This window comes from Helianthus annuus, chromosome 9 (genome assembly GCF_002127325.2).
Source record: "Helianthus annuus cultivar XRQ/B chromosome 9, HanXRQr2.0-SUNRISE, whole genome shotgun sequence".
NCBI lineage: Eukaryota > Viridiplantae > Streptophyta > Magnoliopsida > Asterales > Asteraceae > Helianthus > Helianthus annuus.
Window position 1 is genome coordinate 184,566,155 of NC_035441.2, and position 17,171 is coordinate 184,583,325.

At 34.7% G+C, this 17,171-nt stretch overlaps 2 protein-coding genes across 6 annotated transcripts; one reads left to right on the plus strand and one right to left on the minus strand.

Moving 5' to 3' along the window:
- Window positions 1-4,595: 4,595 nt before the first annotated feature.
- On the minus strand, window positions 4,596-5,240 carry LOC110880069. Its single transcript, XM_022128628.2, has one exon. The coding sequence runs from the start codon at window positions 5,181-5,183 to the stop codon at window positions 4,833-4,835; it is 351 nt and encodes a 116-aa protein (XP_021984320.1). The 5' UTR covers window positions 5,184-5,240; the 3' UTR covers window positions 4,596-4,832.
- Window positions 5,241-13,920: 8,680 nt separating this feature from the next.
- On the plus strand, window positions 13,921-16,663 carry LOC110880070. 5 transcript variants are annotated; one of them, XM_022128631.2, is made up of 8 exons: window positions 13,921-14,162; window positions 14,262-14,374; window positions 14,617-14,739; window positions 14,810-14,973; window positions 15,113-15,285; window positions 15,347-15,731; window positions 15,807-15,923; window positions 16,201-16,417. In XM_022128631.2, the coding sequence occupies exons 5-8, from the start codon at window positions 15,125-15,127 to the stop codon at window positions 16,312-16,314; spliced, it is 777 nt and encodes a 258-aa protein (XP_021984323.1). In that variant the 5' UTR covers window positions 13,921-14,162; window positions 14,262-14,374; window positions 14,617-14,739; window positions 14,810-14,973; window positions 15,113-15,124; the 3' UTR covers window positions 16,315-16,417. The 5 variants fall into 5 exon arrangements, with proteins under 5 accessions (XP_021984323.1, XP_021984321.1, XP_021984322.1 ...); XM_022128629.2 differs by having other exon boundaries at window positions 13,925-14,162; window positions 15,110-15,285; XM_022128630.2 differs by having other exon boundaries at window positions 13,925-14,162; window positions 14,289-14,374; window positions 15,110-15,285.
- Window positions 16,664-17,171: the final 508 nt, after the last annotated feature.

Below are 17,171 nucleotides of genomic sequence, written 5' to 3' on the forward strand. Positions count from 1 at the left end.
AAAGGTTAGAAAAAAAGACGTTGGGGGCTCAGATGTTAAAAAATTCTTTTTTAGGCTAAAAGGGTAAAAGTGATATAACTACAGGGGCCAAAATCGTAATTTTCTTTAAAGAATTTTTAACATCTAAGCCCTCAACGTCTTTTTTCTAAACCTTTTTGGCCCCTAACGTCTTTTTTTTAACCCTTTTGGCCCCTAACATTTAATGGATGGGGTTAGTGTTAGGGTCCAAAAGGGTTAGAAAAGAAGACGTTGGGGGCTCAGATGTTAAAAAATTCTTTTTGGGCTAAAAGGGTAAAAGTGATATAACTACATGGGCCAAAATCATAATTTTCTCTAAATAATATTATAAATGACAAGAAGATTAAACTAAATAATAATTATCCATAAGATATTAAACTAAATAATATTTAATAGAAGGGTTATCTATAATTAATTAGAAAAGATTAAATTAAAATAATAATTATCTATAATAGATGCCCTAATATGATGACAAGTGTCCCAAATGTGGTTTCTTTTATTATATAGCATAGATTTATTTATTTATTTATTTAATATTTAATATTTATTTATTTATTTATTTATTTAATATATATAATTGGACAACCTCTATGAATAGTGTTTTTGTTTTTTTTTCTTTTATGGTTTATACTTTTAGTGGTATTTTTTTGTTTTTTTTTTCATTGGTATTATCGGAACATGTATTGATATTCGCTTTGGATGAGTAGAAATAACGACCAAAGTCACGCCGCGTAGTATGAGATAAAACGATCAAACTCTCACTACATAATGCGGTGGGAAAACCTATTTTTTTTATTGGTACAGAACTGATATCGTTATTTGCTTTTATCGATCTTCGCTTTTATGATTTTCCGATGAGCGGAGCTGATAACAACCATAGTCACGCCGCGTAACACGAGGGAAACCGATCATATTGCTGCCATATCGATATTGCTTTTATGGTTTTCCGATGAGTCGAGCCGATAACGACCAAAGTCATGCCGTGCATCACGGAGGAAAAACGATCAAACTCCCGTCGCGTAGCGCGGGGGAGAACCTCTTTTTAATTGGTTTTATTGAAACCGATATCGATATTTGTTTTCATCGTTAAAATTAAACTACAGTGGATAGTAAGTAATTTGATTTTATTATAATATATATAGTTTTTTTTCATATTTTTATTATTTCAATATAACAATAGATTATTATTATATTTACTTTTTACCTTAAACAATTTTCTTTAATTTTAACTTTTAATATTCTTTTAATATTACTGATGCTATCTGAACAACATTAGTACCGGTACCGTATAACATCAGTATAGTTTATTTATTATTAACGTCATCATGTGCCTATTATTTTTTATTATGTACGACTCGATAAAAGTTCTACTCGAACGGGTCATATATAGTTGATTTTTTATCATTATAAACCGAATATATACCGACCAAACATCGGTATTCGAACAGGTCATATATAGTTTATTTTATTTATCATCACAAACCGAACATATATCGACTAAACAACATTGATAATCGAACGGGGCATATACAGTTGATTTTTTTTATCATCACAACCCGAATATATACCGACCAAACATTAGTAACATCTCATATTCGTTTTTATAGAATCTCCACGTGGCGGTATAAAATTCATTGAACACAAGGTAATATTCACAATAAAGTATTTTTTGGTATCGTAAGCTATATCGAGTGTCTGTACGATACCGGTATTGTAACGGACCGATACCGACAAAACATTGGTACGGGTATTCGTTTTATGGGTCTTCAATCAATGTAAAAATGTGTCAATTGGCAACGATTGCTATATCGAATGTCGGTATCGTATTGGTACTATAATGAACTAGACTGATAACGACCAAAGGTCTGCAGCGAAGCGCGCGGGAATCCGGCTATATATGATGAATAGTATCACGATAAATAATATATAGAGTTATTTTAATTAAGTAGTCAAATCTTAAAATATATTAAACCAAATAGAGTAAATTACTGTTTTAGCCCCTGTGGTTTAGCCAGTTTAACCATTTCAGCCTAAAAAGGAATCTTTTAACATATTAGACACTTATGTTGCATTTTATAACGGTTTTGGCCCTTGACACTAACTTTGTTACTTTTTTGCTGTTAAGTGTAAGGGTAATTAGGTCATGATATACCTTAGGAGATGTTTTTGATAATTACAAAGTTCTTTTAATATTTAATAGATTATTAATGCAATTACTCACGTTTTTTTATTATTTTGTTATTTTCACGATAATTGTTTAACAAAATATTATTATATATACAAATAACTACGTATTTTCATTAAGCGTTTGTTTTCTTATAAACATCGTTTTTAAAATCATTTGTTTTTTTAACCTTTTTTTAAATCGTCTGTCATTTTTAAACCGCTTGTTTATTAAAATCGTTCTTTTTAAAGTTGTTTGTCTTTTAATGTTTTTCTTAAACGATTCATTTTATATCGTTCTTTTTAAGATCATTTTTTAAAACTTTTTTAAACAATTCGTTTTTTAGTCACTAATTTTTAAGGGGTTTCTTTTTAAACCGTTCCTTTTAGAACTGTTTTTGATATCGATCATTTTTGAAACTTTGTATACAGTTTACTTATAGCCGTTAAGGAAAAATAACTTCAGAAAATGAATGATTTCAAAAATCGAAGGAATAAAAAAAATGATCGATTTTAAATGAACGAGTGGTTTAAAAAGCGAAGATTCAAAAATGATGTTTATAAAAAAAAACAAAACCTTAAGAAAATAAGTTAACAAGTGTAAGCAACTAGAAAATGAACGAATTTAATAAACGAAAGGTGAAAAAAATAACGAATTTTGAATTCACGACCCGGCACTAAGAAATCTCTTAGACGTGATTTGAAAAAGAAATAAACCATTCTAAAAAAAGTTTGAAAAATGAACGATCTTTTGCAAACTTTTTATTAGAATATTTCTTTTTTTTTTCAAATATTACATTTCTTTTGTTTTTTATACACGTTGTTTTGTAAAATTTAAATAATGAACGACCTATAAAATGAGTAGTTTATAAGTGTTTAAAAAGCAAATGACTTAAAAAATGGTATAAAATGAAGTGTTTAAAAAAACTTCAAAATACAAACAACTTTAAAAAGGATGATTTAAAAAAAACAGATGGTTTAAAATAAAAAGGAACATTTTTAAAAACGATAGATGGTTTAAACAAAATGTAAAATAACAAATTATTTTTTAAAACGACTTTTATAAAAATAAACGGTTAATGAAAATACATATTTATTTGTATATTTAAAACGTATTTTGTTAACTAATAATTGTGAAAATAACGAAATAATAAAAAAACTTAAGTAATTGCATTTATAATCTCTTAAATATTAAAAGAACTTTGTAATTATCAAAAACAACCCCTAAGTTATATAATGACCTAATTACCCTTACACCTAACTGCAAAAATGTAACCAAGTTAGTGCCAGGGGCTAAAACTGTTATAAAATGCAACCTCGGGGTCTGATATGTTAAAAGATTTCTTTTTGGTCTGAAATGGTTAAACTGGTTAAACCACAAGGGCCAAAACCGTAATTTACTCAACCAAATATTTTTATTTTAATTCAATTATAATCAAGGTATATATTTTTTGTTCGATTATGGGGGTGTTTGGCTTAGTTTTTTGAAACAACTTATTGACTTATTAGCAATCTGAAAAAACCAATAAGTCAGAATAATGTTTGAATAAGTGAAAATGACTTTTTCTACAAGGTGGAAAAATCATTTTGAAAAGCTATAAAACCTTGGCTTTTTGAAACTCCTTTTAACGTACAAGGTGGAAAAGTCATTTTGAAAAGCTAGGAAACCTTGGTTTTTTGAAACTCCTTTTAAGTTTTAACTTTTAATGAAATATTACATTTTCCCATCTTATAAGCTAATCCAAACGTTTTTTTAAAACAACTTATTGACTTTCCCACATCATGAGCTCATCCTAATACTTTTTTTAATAACTCTTTTTGGATAAGTCATAAGTCAATAAGTTTTTTTGTCAAAAAATAATTTTTAGTTAAATAAGCAATCCCAAACACCCCTATAAAAAAGTTTGATTTATCTAACGGATAGCATACAAATAACATAGGTATTCGTTTTTAAGTTTTTCGTAATGTTTCTAGGGGTTTCATGATGAATCGATTTGATTCCGATTTATTTTAGTTCAATTATAATCAAGCTATATATTTTTGTTCAATTATAAATAACTTTGATTTATTGAACTGATACCATACGAACAATATATGTATTCATTTTTATGCTTTTCTCGATGTTTCTACGGGTTTCGTGATTAAGCAATCCGATCCCGACCAAATAACATTGGTACCTGTAAAACCATTACGTGTTTGCTAGCTATTCAGAACAGAACTGGTACAAGTTAGTCGAATATGAAGTTGTATTCGCCCATGTATTAGCTTTCGTTTTCTTCTATTGATATGTCGAACGCCCGTATCATACCAGTTTCGTAATAATCCGAACCATTACCCACCAAAAACCTGTCGCGGTGAAACCCACTAGTATACAATAAAGAAAAAAAAGTAGAGGTAGGTGGCTTCTTGGTTGGTAGCCGGAAAATTCATCGTTATGTTATTTGCTTTGTTATCATAAAAGATGTGATGATTCAAAACATGGATCTAACATCAACCATCATCTATATTATTTATCCAAACAATAATGGTGCTTCCTTCCTACCAGGAACTACGAAATCGGTTAATAAATTGTGCTGGACTCAACTCCCAAATACAAACATATAATAATATCTAACTAATTAATTAATTAATTATCAAAGTCGACAAATTGTTCAGCGGCCAGAGACATCGGAAGCAAGTCTAGACGCAATAGCAGAATGGTACATAAGGTCATGGAAATTAGCCATTTCAATAGTCTTCATCCGCATCTGTTTCGCTTTTTCCTCCGTAAAGCATCCCGGAGCAAACCGTGATCTGGTTTTATCCAGATCTGGTTTTCCGGTTACCGATTCGGTTGCTGGATTGTGAATGTAGTCTGGATCTGATGAGACACCGAAGAGTGGAGCCCACCACTTGGTGGACCCCCCTGCGGCCGGTGGTTTTAACCGGCTAACTCGGATATTGGATGATGGTGTAGGGAGGATGGTGATTGGGTGGAAACAAGTGGAGAGTGACGTTGCCATTATTATAGGTTAAATCGTCAGGAAGAAAACAAAAGGGAGATTATGCGGGGATGGAGACGACGGAGGTAACGGAGATATAGTGATAGGGAGTGGTTTGGATAAGGATGTACACGTGGTGGTGACACGCCATTTTCATTAAAAAAAACAAAATTAAAATATCTGGGCATCGTGCCATCATTAAAAAAACCAAAACTAAAATATCTGGCCTTCGTGCGAACGAGGTGGTGGTGCGGCAACGGCGGAGGTAGTGTTATAGTATAGGTAGCACAGGTGGTTATAGTTCAACACTGTATTCGTGGTGTAAAATTATCTCTAACTCCGTCTACATAATGTAATTTTTTTTACTTTTTTTAGGTTTTGTGCAAAAGATACTCGTGATAAAAAAAAAAAAAAAAAAAAAAGAATTGGGATGCCTCTAAATTTTGGGCTAGATCCGTCACCGAGTGATGGAGTTGTTGGGGAAAGACTTGGTGTTCCTTGTGACCCAGGTTCGACTCCCATTCTCCCCATTATTTTCTACGGCATCCAGATGAATGACGAATACGGGTGGCGCCGATTCGTCTTGGGCGGGTGGAGGTCGGGTTTCCGTGCATTTAGAAGAGCCAAGGGGCTAGTGGCGTCGAAAAGTCGACCTTGGCCACAGCGCCTGGTGTTACGGTGATTGACACGTCGTTCCTTGCCGTTTAAAAAAAATCTGGGCTTCTTGGGTCACATCACTTGGTTGAACAAATGATTTTCATGTGGATTTTTATGAAGAAATGAATTTAATAAAGGGTCCAAATATTAATACATGCTAAAATCTTATTTACACACGGTGTATACGGGCCGTATACAGTTATACGGCCCGTATATAATAAAATAAAACTAACAAAGTCTGTGCCTTCAGACTTTGTCAGTTTTTTTTCATTCCATACGGCCGTATAACTGTATACGGCCCGTATACACCATGTGTAAATAATTTGCCTGGTCGTATACAATGGATACGAATAATTTATACGGGCCGTATACAGTTATACGGCCCGTATGAAAAGAAATTAGATTTTACCCAAAGTATTTAATGGATTTAAGGTGTCAATCACACGAGACATTTTACAGTCGTTAGGTGGTCAAAGCTTTCTAAAAGTAAAAAAAAATAAAACTTTAACAAGTAACAAAGACTGAAAAACAAAAAAAAAAAAACGTGTCGTATGACTGTAATAAAAAGGAAGGGTGAGGCATTTGATGAGAGTTGTAAGGAGAAGCGTTTTAATCACTTGTTTTCAACGGGGATGTAATGCAATGATTACACAGGGTGATATGAACCCAAACCAACTGCTTTGTCTTGAGTCGTCGGGAAAACTTTTCCTCAGGGGAGGGTGAGTAGTATGAGTCTGAGTCCATTATGGTTCGTGAATGTTTCAAGGTCTTAAGTGATGGACAATTGGTTAAAAGATGTAGAAGATTTTGTTGGTTTGTTTCCAAGTAGGGTTTAGAATGTTTGAAGTATTCTTGGTTCAATACCAACTCTTCTGAAAGACAATAATACAACGTTCATGTATCACAAGGAATGACCGATCTAAGGCAGAGAACCTGATTTAGATACACAAATTCATCACCGGTTTCTACAGCACAAGCATATACACAGTTTGTTGGAAGAACCTTACACGTCTTCTGCTAGTTACTTTTTTCTTCGATTTCAACAAATCTTTCAAGGTCTTAAGTGATGGACAATTGGTTAAAAGATGTAGAAGAGTTTGTGTAGAGATCTTTACGTACAAATTTGCATCATCCTTACGGTTACAAATGAAGTATTAAAAGATGTTAGTTTCTTAACAATATGGTTTCTCGACAAATGAAGTATTATCTGTCATTGCTACCTCTTCGGTTGGTAAAAGACATAGGATGGTTTCTAATACAGGCTCTTTTAGAGAAGCGTTGGGATTCAAGGGTTTATGAGTAAAAGATGTTAGTTTCTTGACAATATGGTTTCTCGACAAATGAAGTATTATCTGTCCTTGCTGCCTCTTCGGTTGGTAAAAGACATAGGATGGTTTCTAATACATGCTCTTTGTCAGTTGTGGTTGATTTATAGCAGGAGGTTATGAAACGAATATATGTTTATGCGAATTCACAACATCCTTGCTTTATTCTCTTTAATCTATTAGAACGATCCTTGTTTTGTCACGTACATGCGTTTAATTCCCAACATCATCTGTTCATCATTGTTCTTGAAGATGATGATGAAGATGAAGAAACGAGGGTTTATTCTCATTAATCTATTAGAACGATCCTTGACTTGAATTTGTGGATTTCGGTTGGATCAGAAAAACTTAACAAGAGAATCAACTAAAAAAATACAATTGATTACTCGGTCGAATAATCGGTCCGTTAAAGTTGAGCTTCCTGGTGCAACTTTCACAGTGGTACCAATGTCCTACTACTACAATCCTTCCAACGCCTGATTCCGATACAACCCTCGATGTTGAAACCGGTTTTACCTCATGAAAAGGAAAGAGTTAACATTCTGATTCAGATTCAGGAAGCAGATGTTTATTAATGTTTGAGAAACTAACAAGGTAAACCTGAATTTTCAAAATTATTTACCATGCGTATACGGGTCGTATACCTTTTATACGGCCGTATACGACTGGTAAAAATATATTTACTGATCGTATACCATGTATACGATGATTGTATACGGGTCGTATATTGTTATACGGCCCGTATACTATGGGTAAAAAATGGTAAAAATTGGTTTATTCTCTTTAATCTATTAGAACGATCATTGTCTTGAGAACCTGATTCTGATTTAAACAATGGAATTTGTGGATCAACAGAAATAACTGAAAATAACTCGCCATTCTCTTGCATCTGTATACGTTGATTGTGGATTTAAGTTGCAAGAATTGTGTCTGTCGCATGGACTCAGACTCATACTACTAGCAGAACCCGACACGTCTTCTGTGATGATTCGAAACATTCCGAAACACTAGCAGAAGAACCCGACACGTCTTCTGTGATGATTCGAAACATTCCGAATCATGCCGTTTTTTCTCTTCCTGTTACCAGGCCTATCATCTCCGTCTACGTTTGGTTTCAGCTATTGGAGTGAAATATTTGTTGGAATTTGTGGACCAACTGAAATAACTGAATACAACCGGTCAAATCACACACTATATAAAGTGTAAAGTTATCGTGTGTTGTAGCTTGTAATAGATTAACTAGACCCCTCAAGTTGTCATTCATAACAACTAAGCGTCTGGAGAAGAGTATGTTGATATAGGAGAGTTGATGCAATTTTACAAGCATTTTACAAGTTCATCACCGGTTTCTACAACACAAGTTCATCACCGGTTTCTACAGCACAAGTTCATAACCGGTTTCTACAACACAAGTTCATCACCGGTTTCTACAGCACAAGTTCATCACCGGTTTCTACAACACAAGTTCATCACCGGTTTCTACAGCACAAGTTCATCACCGGTTTCTACAGCACAAGCACATGGAAAAACAAGGACCATTCACCTCTTTCAACCTACCAAAACACCAAAATCCGTACCGGTGATTGTTTATCCATACTATTCTTCATAGCCATATTCCCACTCACAAGTTGTTGATACTGAGCTTCCTGATACATATCGTTCGTAAGAAACTTTTCGTGCACTGAACCTTCAGTTGTGTACTCTTCAATCTTCTTGAGTATTTTTCTAACTTTATGCTTGCATCCACCACAGTGAATATTAACTTTGAGTGAAAGAGTTTGGAAACTGGACGGTAAAAACGAAGTAACTGTTGGAATTTGTGGATTTCGGTTGGTTCAGAAACTTAACAAGAGAAGCAACTAAAAAAATACAATTGATATCTCTTCATGTTACGGAGAATGTTCTAGAAATTGAAGGAAAAGGAAAAGATTTGTTGAAATCAAATTCAACAGAGATAACTTAATACAATCGGTCAAATCACACACTATATAAAGATTACAGAGGTTTTTACCATATGTATACGGGCCGTATACGGTTTATATGGCCGTATACTCTCGGTAAAAAAATTTTTTACCGATCGTATACAATGTATACGAACGATGTATACGGGTCGTATATTGTTATACGGCCCGTATACTATGGGTAAAAAATGGTAAAAATTGGTTTATTCTCTTTAATCTATTAGAACGATCCTTGTTTTGAGAACCTGATTCTGATTTAAACAATGGAATTTGTGGATCAACAGAAATAACTGAAAATAACTCGCCATTCTCTTGCACCTGTGTCCGTCACATGATAGAAGACGTGTCGGGTTCTGCTAGAAGAGTATAAGTATTCTTGGTTCAATACAAACGCTTCTGAAAGACAAGAATACAACGTTCATGTATCACAAGGAATGACCGATCTAAGGCAGAGAACCTGATTTAGATACACAAATTCATCTGTTCATCATTGTGTGAGATTAGCCAAACGAGGATGAAAGATACTCAAACAATTTGATCCCGTTGTTGCAAACTCCTTTAATGTGAGATTCTTCAAGTTTGCACATTTTGAGAAAATACCAATGTGTTTGTCAGCTTCGTCAACACACAAAGTGACATAATGACGTGGAAAAACAAGGACCAGATGTCGATTGTTGAAAGTTTGAACTGATTATTTGTTATCAGGTGAGTTCCAAGCATTTTATCGTGTGTTGTAATTTTAATGAAGCAATGAAGATTGAATATGCACTAGGGTTTTTTCTCTTCCGGTTACCAGGCCTATCATTTCCGTCTACGTTTGGTTTCCTCAACGAAGAACCATCAGCCATTATCTGCCCTTTTTCCTTTGGTTTCTGGTTGATTTTGAGGGTGAGGGTTTTGCATTGATTCCTACGCTCCAATCATCTGCTTCCTGAATTGAATCTGAATCTGAATCTGAAAGTTAACTAGACCCCTCAAGTTGTCATTCGTAACAACTAAGCGTCTGGAGAAGAGTATGTTGATATAGGAGAGTTGAACCCGACACGTCTTCTGTGATGATTCGAAACATTCCGAATAACTAGCAGAACCCGATCCACTTACATTCGAATAACGCTGAGAATCCACAACGCTTATGGCCAGATTCTTTCCTTCAATCTTGGCAAAATCAATGTCTGCTTGTTTTATTATCACGAAAGTACTGAACAACCGAGATAGACACAATAACAACGGTCTATTTGCTTCGTCCACTATAACTATTTGTGTATGCATTCTTTTGGTAGTTAACAACGCTAATTAGAAAAAAAAATCTGTAAAATTAATCATATCGATTGCTATAACAGGATGGATGTGACATACACAGATAGATAAGCTGTCACAGTTGTCAAGACTGTTTGTCGGGTTTCCAATGCTCACACAGGGTGATAAACAACGCTGATACGAACATATGTGTTTCGAAATAGGCTTTGTTCTTGGTTTAATGAAGTTACACGTAACATCTACTTATATTCAGATTTAAACAATGCCCGCCTCAACTGAGATAACGGACATCCATCAAGCTCAAAAAGAAAACTTGTGTTTCCCATAGTCACAAAAGATTGCGGTTTGTATTTCGCATAGCCACCGTTTTCGTAGTAAAAAACGGTTGCGGTTTGTATTTCGCATAGCCACCGTTTCCGTGGTAAAAAACGGTTGGGTTTGCACATTCAATCTTCAATACTTCATTAAAATACCACTAGTAGAAGAACCCGACACGTCTTCATGTTACGGAGAATGTTCTAGAAATTGAAGGAAAAGGAAAAGATTTGTTGAAATCGAATTTGACAACTATGACAGCTTATTAAAGGTAGCAATCACCTCCAATCATTTCCTGGTCAAATCACACACTATAAAGTTTAAAGTTATCGTGTGTTGTAGTTTGGAAAGATGACCGAACAGAGATCTGAATAACAAACTGTGGAGAACTTGTTTGTGTCGGGTTCTTCTGCTAGTTACTTGATCAACGGACTGATCGGTAACGTTACTCTACTTGTGCTCCGATTTAAGCGGCGTGTTCCGATCAACGTTGTTTAAATGTGATGAACATGGTTTTCGTAACCGGTTCGGACCGGCTGGTTCAACCGGTCCAATCGGGGTTCGGTCCCTCAGCAAATATCACAAAAAACATGCGTATTGTCACCAAAAGTCAAAACATGAACAGATCATAAGTATTGATGGTTAATTTCAACAACATTTGATGAAAATCTAACCTGATCCTTGACGATAACTTTTATACTATCATCGGATTCGGAGATAAGGGTTTTTCTTTGAGAGAGAATGGAACAGATTTGTGGTTTGATTTTATGAAAAAGATATGTAAGCACTAAGCTGAAAAGTTGAAGGGTTGTTGAAGTTTAAGGGTTGTTGAAGTTGAAGGGGTTTAAATATATTATATATATTGTGTCATCCGGTTTGTAAATCCGGTCCGATCGGTCAAACCGGTTCAACCAGTGAACCAGTAAGGCGTACGGTTCAATGTCCGATCCGGTCCTGAAAACCATGGTGATGAAGAGTTTAGAAACCCTAGAATGATGGTGCTTTTACGGGAAAAAACGTGATAATTGAAACCCTAGAATGATGGTGCTTTTACGGGAAAAAACGTGATAATTGAAAAACATTAATCTATACGGCCCGTATACAGTTATACGGCCCGTATACATTTGGTAAACATCAAAAACCTCAGAAATAAATCCATTGAGCCGTATACTTTTTATAAATCATATACACTTGTATACGGCTCGTATAACTATATACGGGCCGTATATAATAAAACAAAAAAAACATTCTCTGCGCATTTTCCTTTTCAAAAAACATTCTATACGGGCCGTATATTTTGTATACTGCCCGTATACACTAGGGATGTGAAAATAAGATCTAGGGGGTGTGGGAATAAGGGGGGCCTTTAATAAATCTTATTGAGATTCAACTGAAACTCGTCAATAACACGTAACAAACCAAGTTATATAATCATGACTAGAGTTAAAGGCCAACACTTTGATCTCATAAATGAAGTTTTTCTCCAACATTTCACTAATTGCATCAAAAGCATGCAAAATGGTATCTATGTTGCCCACTAAAGAACATCTAATAATCGTAGAATGCTATATTGGTTTCCAAGATTATCTTTATGACACGAGCTTCAGATCAATATATATGAAGCTTACCTGTTTTGGCCCATCATCTTTCTTGATTTATTTTGTCGAGAGATGTTATGATGTTTTTCTTGTTCTGTATCAAGTTAATTAAAGAGTGAATTGCAAATTTTGTCCTTTATATTTATACTCTTTTTCAAGCACTTTCCTTTATATTTAAAATTGACGAGTTTTGTACTTATTGTTTCAAAATCTTGCACGGTTTATCCTTTGTGCCTAACACAGTTAATTTTTAACGCTAAATGAGATCATGTGCATGTCACATGAGGGTACTTTTGTAATTTTACCTATTTAATTGCAAAATAAAGAAATAAAATATATAAAAACTCAAAACAGATACTCTCTCTCAAATCTCAACTAGTAGTATACCCGTCCGGTGGACGGGTTTTTTAGTGTCGTAATGAGAAGTTTTTATTTACATTAACATGTATAACATTGGCATGTATAATAAGGCTAAAAATGAAAAAGCAAGGCTTGAGACAATTTCAATAATTCAGAATGCATACTTTGAATCTTTAAATGCACTATCTATCTATATCTATAATATATTAAAAAGGAGAAGTGATGTACAAGATGGTAATTTTGCCAAAAGTATCAATTTTAAAGCAACATGTACAAGGTGCTTAAAGCCATTGTTCTCCAAAGTTTTAAGACGCTGCAGGGTTAATCTTGGGATTTCACATGGAATTCTAAAACAACCCTAATAAAAGCGTGTAATAATTTGAGGATCAAACTAGCGTCTCTTGATTTCCCCTGAATTGGTGATTCGTCGTCGCTTCACCATTTATCTCTTGAAACCCTACAGTAGTATATCTGCTTCACTAATTAAGGCTTTCATCGCCATCTCCTCCTTCCATTCCAATTTAAAACTCCTGATGATGTTTGAAGCCGAGAAGAAAAAGACACGGGGACGACGATGACGATGTGCACTCAGGTAACGTTTTTGGGGTTTACTAACGTTTTTCCGATCATTGGGATTTGGCACAAGCACGAAGATGATGTCGGACCAGTGATCTAGGGTTCGAACAAAGGGAAAGGTTTTTGGCAAGTTTAGACGGCGATGTGATCATTGGCAAGGTTTCCGATCATGGGATTTTTTGAGAGGTATTGGTTTCTTGTAACTACATATGATTTTTTGAGATCTAGGGTTTCATCTTCTCTGATGAGATATAGTTTGTTTTTCTATGAGGCTTCATGATGGTTCTATTATAAATATTCTTGATTTTGGTTGCATAATGTGCTATATTTGCACTCTGATCCAAACACAAAGAGCCTGAAGATCGGTGACCCTTGGTGGCAACGGTGATGAAGAAGCTATGGTGGCAGTCGGAATCAATACTAGATGGAAGCGGTTTTGGGTTGCTAGGGCTCTGTCACGAACCCAGGCAGTGCCGACACCGTAGAAGAGTCCGATGATGATTAGGGGTTGATTTCAGGTACGTTAAATGTATCTGTTTTTATTAAACTCTCATGGCCCATTGAACTTATGGATTGTGGTTTCAGGTTATGTTGCAGTTGGGCGGCATACATAAAAACAACTTTCATACATGAGAAAACAAGGTAAGGTTTCTCTCTTCTGTCCTGCCTAAAAAGAGTTAGAATCGCATATCTAAATAGCATGTGTTACTGATTTACTGTAAAAGGAGGTTTTCCTAAAGAGTTTAATTAAATGTGTTGCAGGACTGGTATGAATTAATAGAGGTTTCAGGACTGGCTTGATAAACTGATGAAAGTGATGTTTCTTGTTGGTTGCAATACTCCGTAGACTAACTTTGTGATTCTGGTTTTCAGTTGGATCAACCAGGTAATCTGTCCTTAAACAAACAAACAAACCAAGTATGAACCCTGTTACATCAAAGCAGTATGCAGGTAAATTCGTCAATCTATATACACTTAATTAGTTATTACTATTATCTTCATTCATCAATAGGTTTCTTTTTTTGTTTTGTTTTAATTTTAACATTCAAGTTTCAACTTAATCACTGATGATGTAAGCCTGCTAATGGTGTTAATCGACACAAATCCGTTGTTCTGGAGCTCAACTGCTGCCCCTTTATCGTTCTCCAAGTTCCTATCTCAAGGTAAATTCGTCAATCTATATACTCTTAATTTCTTATTATTCGTTTCGTATACATTACGGTCGAAGAATTAGTAATTTTTCTTATTATTCGTTTATTACTTTGATAGTTGTTTGATATAAAAGTTTGATTATTTTGATAGTTATTTGATCGAAGAATTGGTAATTTTTCTTATTATTCGTTTCGTATACATTATGATCGAAGAATTAGTAATTTTTCTTAATATTCGTTTGTTACTTTGATAGTTATTTGATATAAAAGTTAGATTATTTTGGGATTCAAAGTGGCGATGGCGGTTACCCGATGGTTACAGCGCCGACCAATGATGGGATGCGGTAGCTTAATCGGCTCATGGTTCCTGATTGAAGGTAATGGTTGCTTTTTAAGTTTCGACAATAATAGTTGAAAGGAACTGGTCATCTAAATTGAATTCTGTAGGAGAAACCGAGATTCTCAACAAAGTGGAAGATGGAAATGATCAAACTCTTATTGACATCGATTCTAAGCACAATGATCCTCGGATGTGCAGCTTATATGCTGCTGAATTTACACTCTAGATGTCCATTTTTAATGCTCTAGATGTCACTGTATGTGACTGATAGGTATGATTCCGTTTTTATAAGCATATAGTGTACCCAGTCCCAAAGTCAAAATTAGTTGTCAACTCCTAACTATTGTTGTCGAGTAAGGAATTTAGGATTAAGTTGTTTGATTGTGTTTTTACATTCTACTATGCAGCAGCACTATTATAATATGGAGCATCAAACCCCAACAAGAACTCAAAGCCTAAATTCGGATTTCATCAGCACCCTTCCCCAAAACATTATTAAAGATATTCTAACTCGTATGCCACTCCGAAGTACACTGGGTGAGAACGAGTGTTTTGTCAAAGAGATGGCGGTATACTTGGCGGGGTATGCCTAAACTTGTATTTACAGATAATATGGTTACGTTGCCATCTAATCGTTCTTACAGACAGTTGAACAAGTATAAGCTTGTCAGTGCCATCTTCCGTTATCTATTATTACACAATGGTCCGACAATAGTAGAGTTCGACTGCTCGTTTGTTCATCTTCATATGGAGTCTGAGTTTGCCCAAATAATAAGTTATCTTGCAAGGGGAAGTACAGTGAAACAACTCTTTATTTTTAGTGATAATAGATCTTTCAAGTTACCGGTTTTGTTCTTTTCATTGCAAGGATTAGAGGTTGTACATCTCCATAATTGTACTTTGGAACCACCATTGACGTTTAACGGGGTTAGTTTGTTGACGAGCATGACTTTTCGGAATGTTGAGGTTTCTGCTCAAATGCTTCAACGTTTCATTTCCAAGTGCACGCTGCTCCAGTCTTTCTTTTTGGTTAGTTCTATATAACCATTTATGAATTAAAGCTTCTTCAATTGATGATGTTATTTTAAATATGTTTTAATGCAGATAGAACTAGAAAAAGGCATTGAGTCTATACCAGGAGGAAACAATTTTACATTAGTTGATCTTTCACAATATGTTCCTTTGCTTGAGACTTTTGCTATCACAAAGCATTATATGAAGGTATTGTTTAAGTTAAAGATTACATCTGATGTAAGAATGTGGTGTTTACTAATTTTGACTTTGATACTCGGTTAAAGTACTTGTGTGCATGTGGCATGCCACATAAACTATATTATATTTCTATAATATATGCTTAAGAAAACAATAGATTGCACCCGTTCTGACCTGGACCCGTTCTGACCCAGACCCGTTTCGACCCGAACCGAAACAACCCTTTTTTATAACTGACCCGAACCCGTTTGACCCATGACCCGACCCGACCCGACCCGTTTGCCAGGTCTACCTTATGGTAATGATCTTTGACGAATATAAAGTGCTTCCATGTTATGCAAATTTGGAATACAGTATCACTTGTCCGATTTGTTTGGTACGTCCTATTATAATTCAGTGAGCATGTCGGACTCAATTTACTTTTAAAGTGAAGGTAAGTAGTAATATTAAGTTTATAAAATCTTGTGAGTGAACATTGATCAACAAGGAATACTACATGGGATTTGCAGGTTCAAACAACAATGGAAAGAAAGACTTGTTAAAGAACATGGTGAAGTTACAAAGCAAACTAAAGACTATTGGGAGTTGCAAACTAGATATTTTTCAAGAATTTCATTATTGATAATATAATACTAGATCTTTATTAGTTTACCTATCTTTGATCCAATAACCTTCTCTTTGGTTGTAAACACAGATAGAATTGGTTAGTTTACCTTTCTATGATTCAATAAGCTCCTCTTTTTACTTTTGCAAGTCGTGTCTTCTAATTGATATTTTGATAACGAATATACAAAACAAGTTTGTTCTTACTGTGTTTTAAGCGATGTTTACAAGATCTATTCGGAACACCGAACCGTCTAGCTACCGGTTGCATCTCTTAATCTTTAATATATAATTCATAGTGGCTCATTTTCAGTTATACGTATATAATCGAAAAAACAAATTAAATATGAAATCATTCGGGAGACCCGCTGCAACGCGCGGGCATTCCCACTAGTACTATATATAAGCATTTCCCATGTACACAAATGTAATTTTATATAACGTACAAGTTTTATAGCAACATGAACAAGAAAATAAAGCTTTTCTAGAGGGGTTGAATTGGTGCTTTCACCAAACTTTTAAGACGCCAAGAGGGCAATCTTGACATTGCACCTTTGTTGACGCTTCAAGTAGCTAGCATAAATAGAGACCGATCACCATTCCAGAGCTCAGAAAACATTTTCTCTTTCTTTCTCTTCCAAATCTCTGACTCCA

Bases quoted from the DNA above. Each gene is read 5' to 3' on its own strand.
- LOC110880069 (XM_022128628.2), bottom strand. From the start codon at position 5,183: ATGGCAACGTCACTCTCCACTTGTTTCCACCCAATCACCATCCTCCCT.
- LOC110880070 (XM_022128631.2), top strand. From the start codon at position 15,125: ATGGAGCATCAAACCCCAACAAGAACTCAAAGCCTAAATTCGGATTTC. The intron at 15,732-15,806 runs GTTAGTTCTATA...GTTTTAATGCAG, and splicing joins TGCTCCAGTCTTTCTTTTTG to ATAGAACTAGAAAAAGGCAT. The intron at 15,924-16,200 runs GTATTGTTTAAG...CCCGTTTGCCAG, and splicing joins TCACAAAGCATTATATGAAG to GTCTACCTTATGGTAATGAT.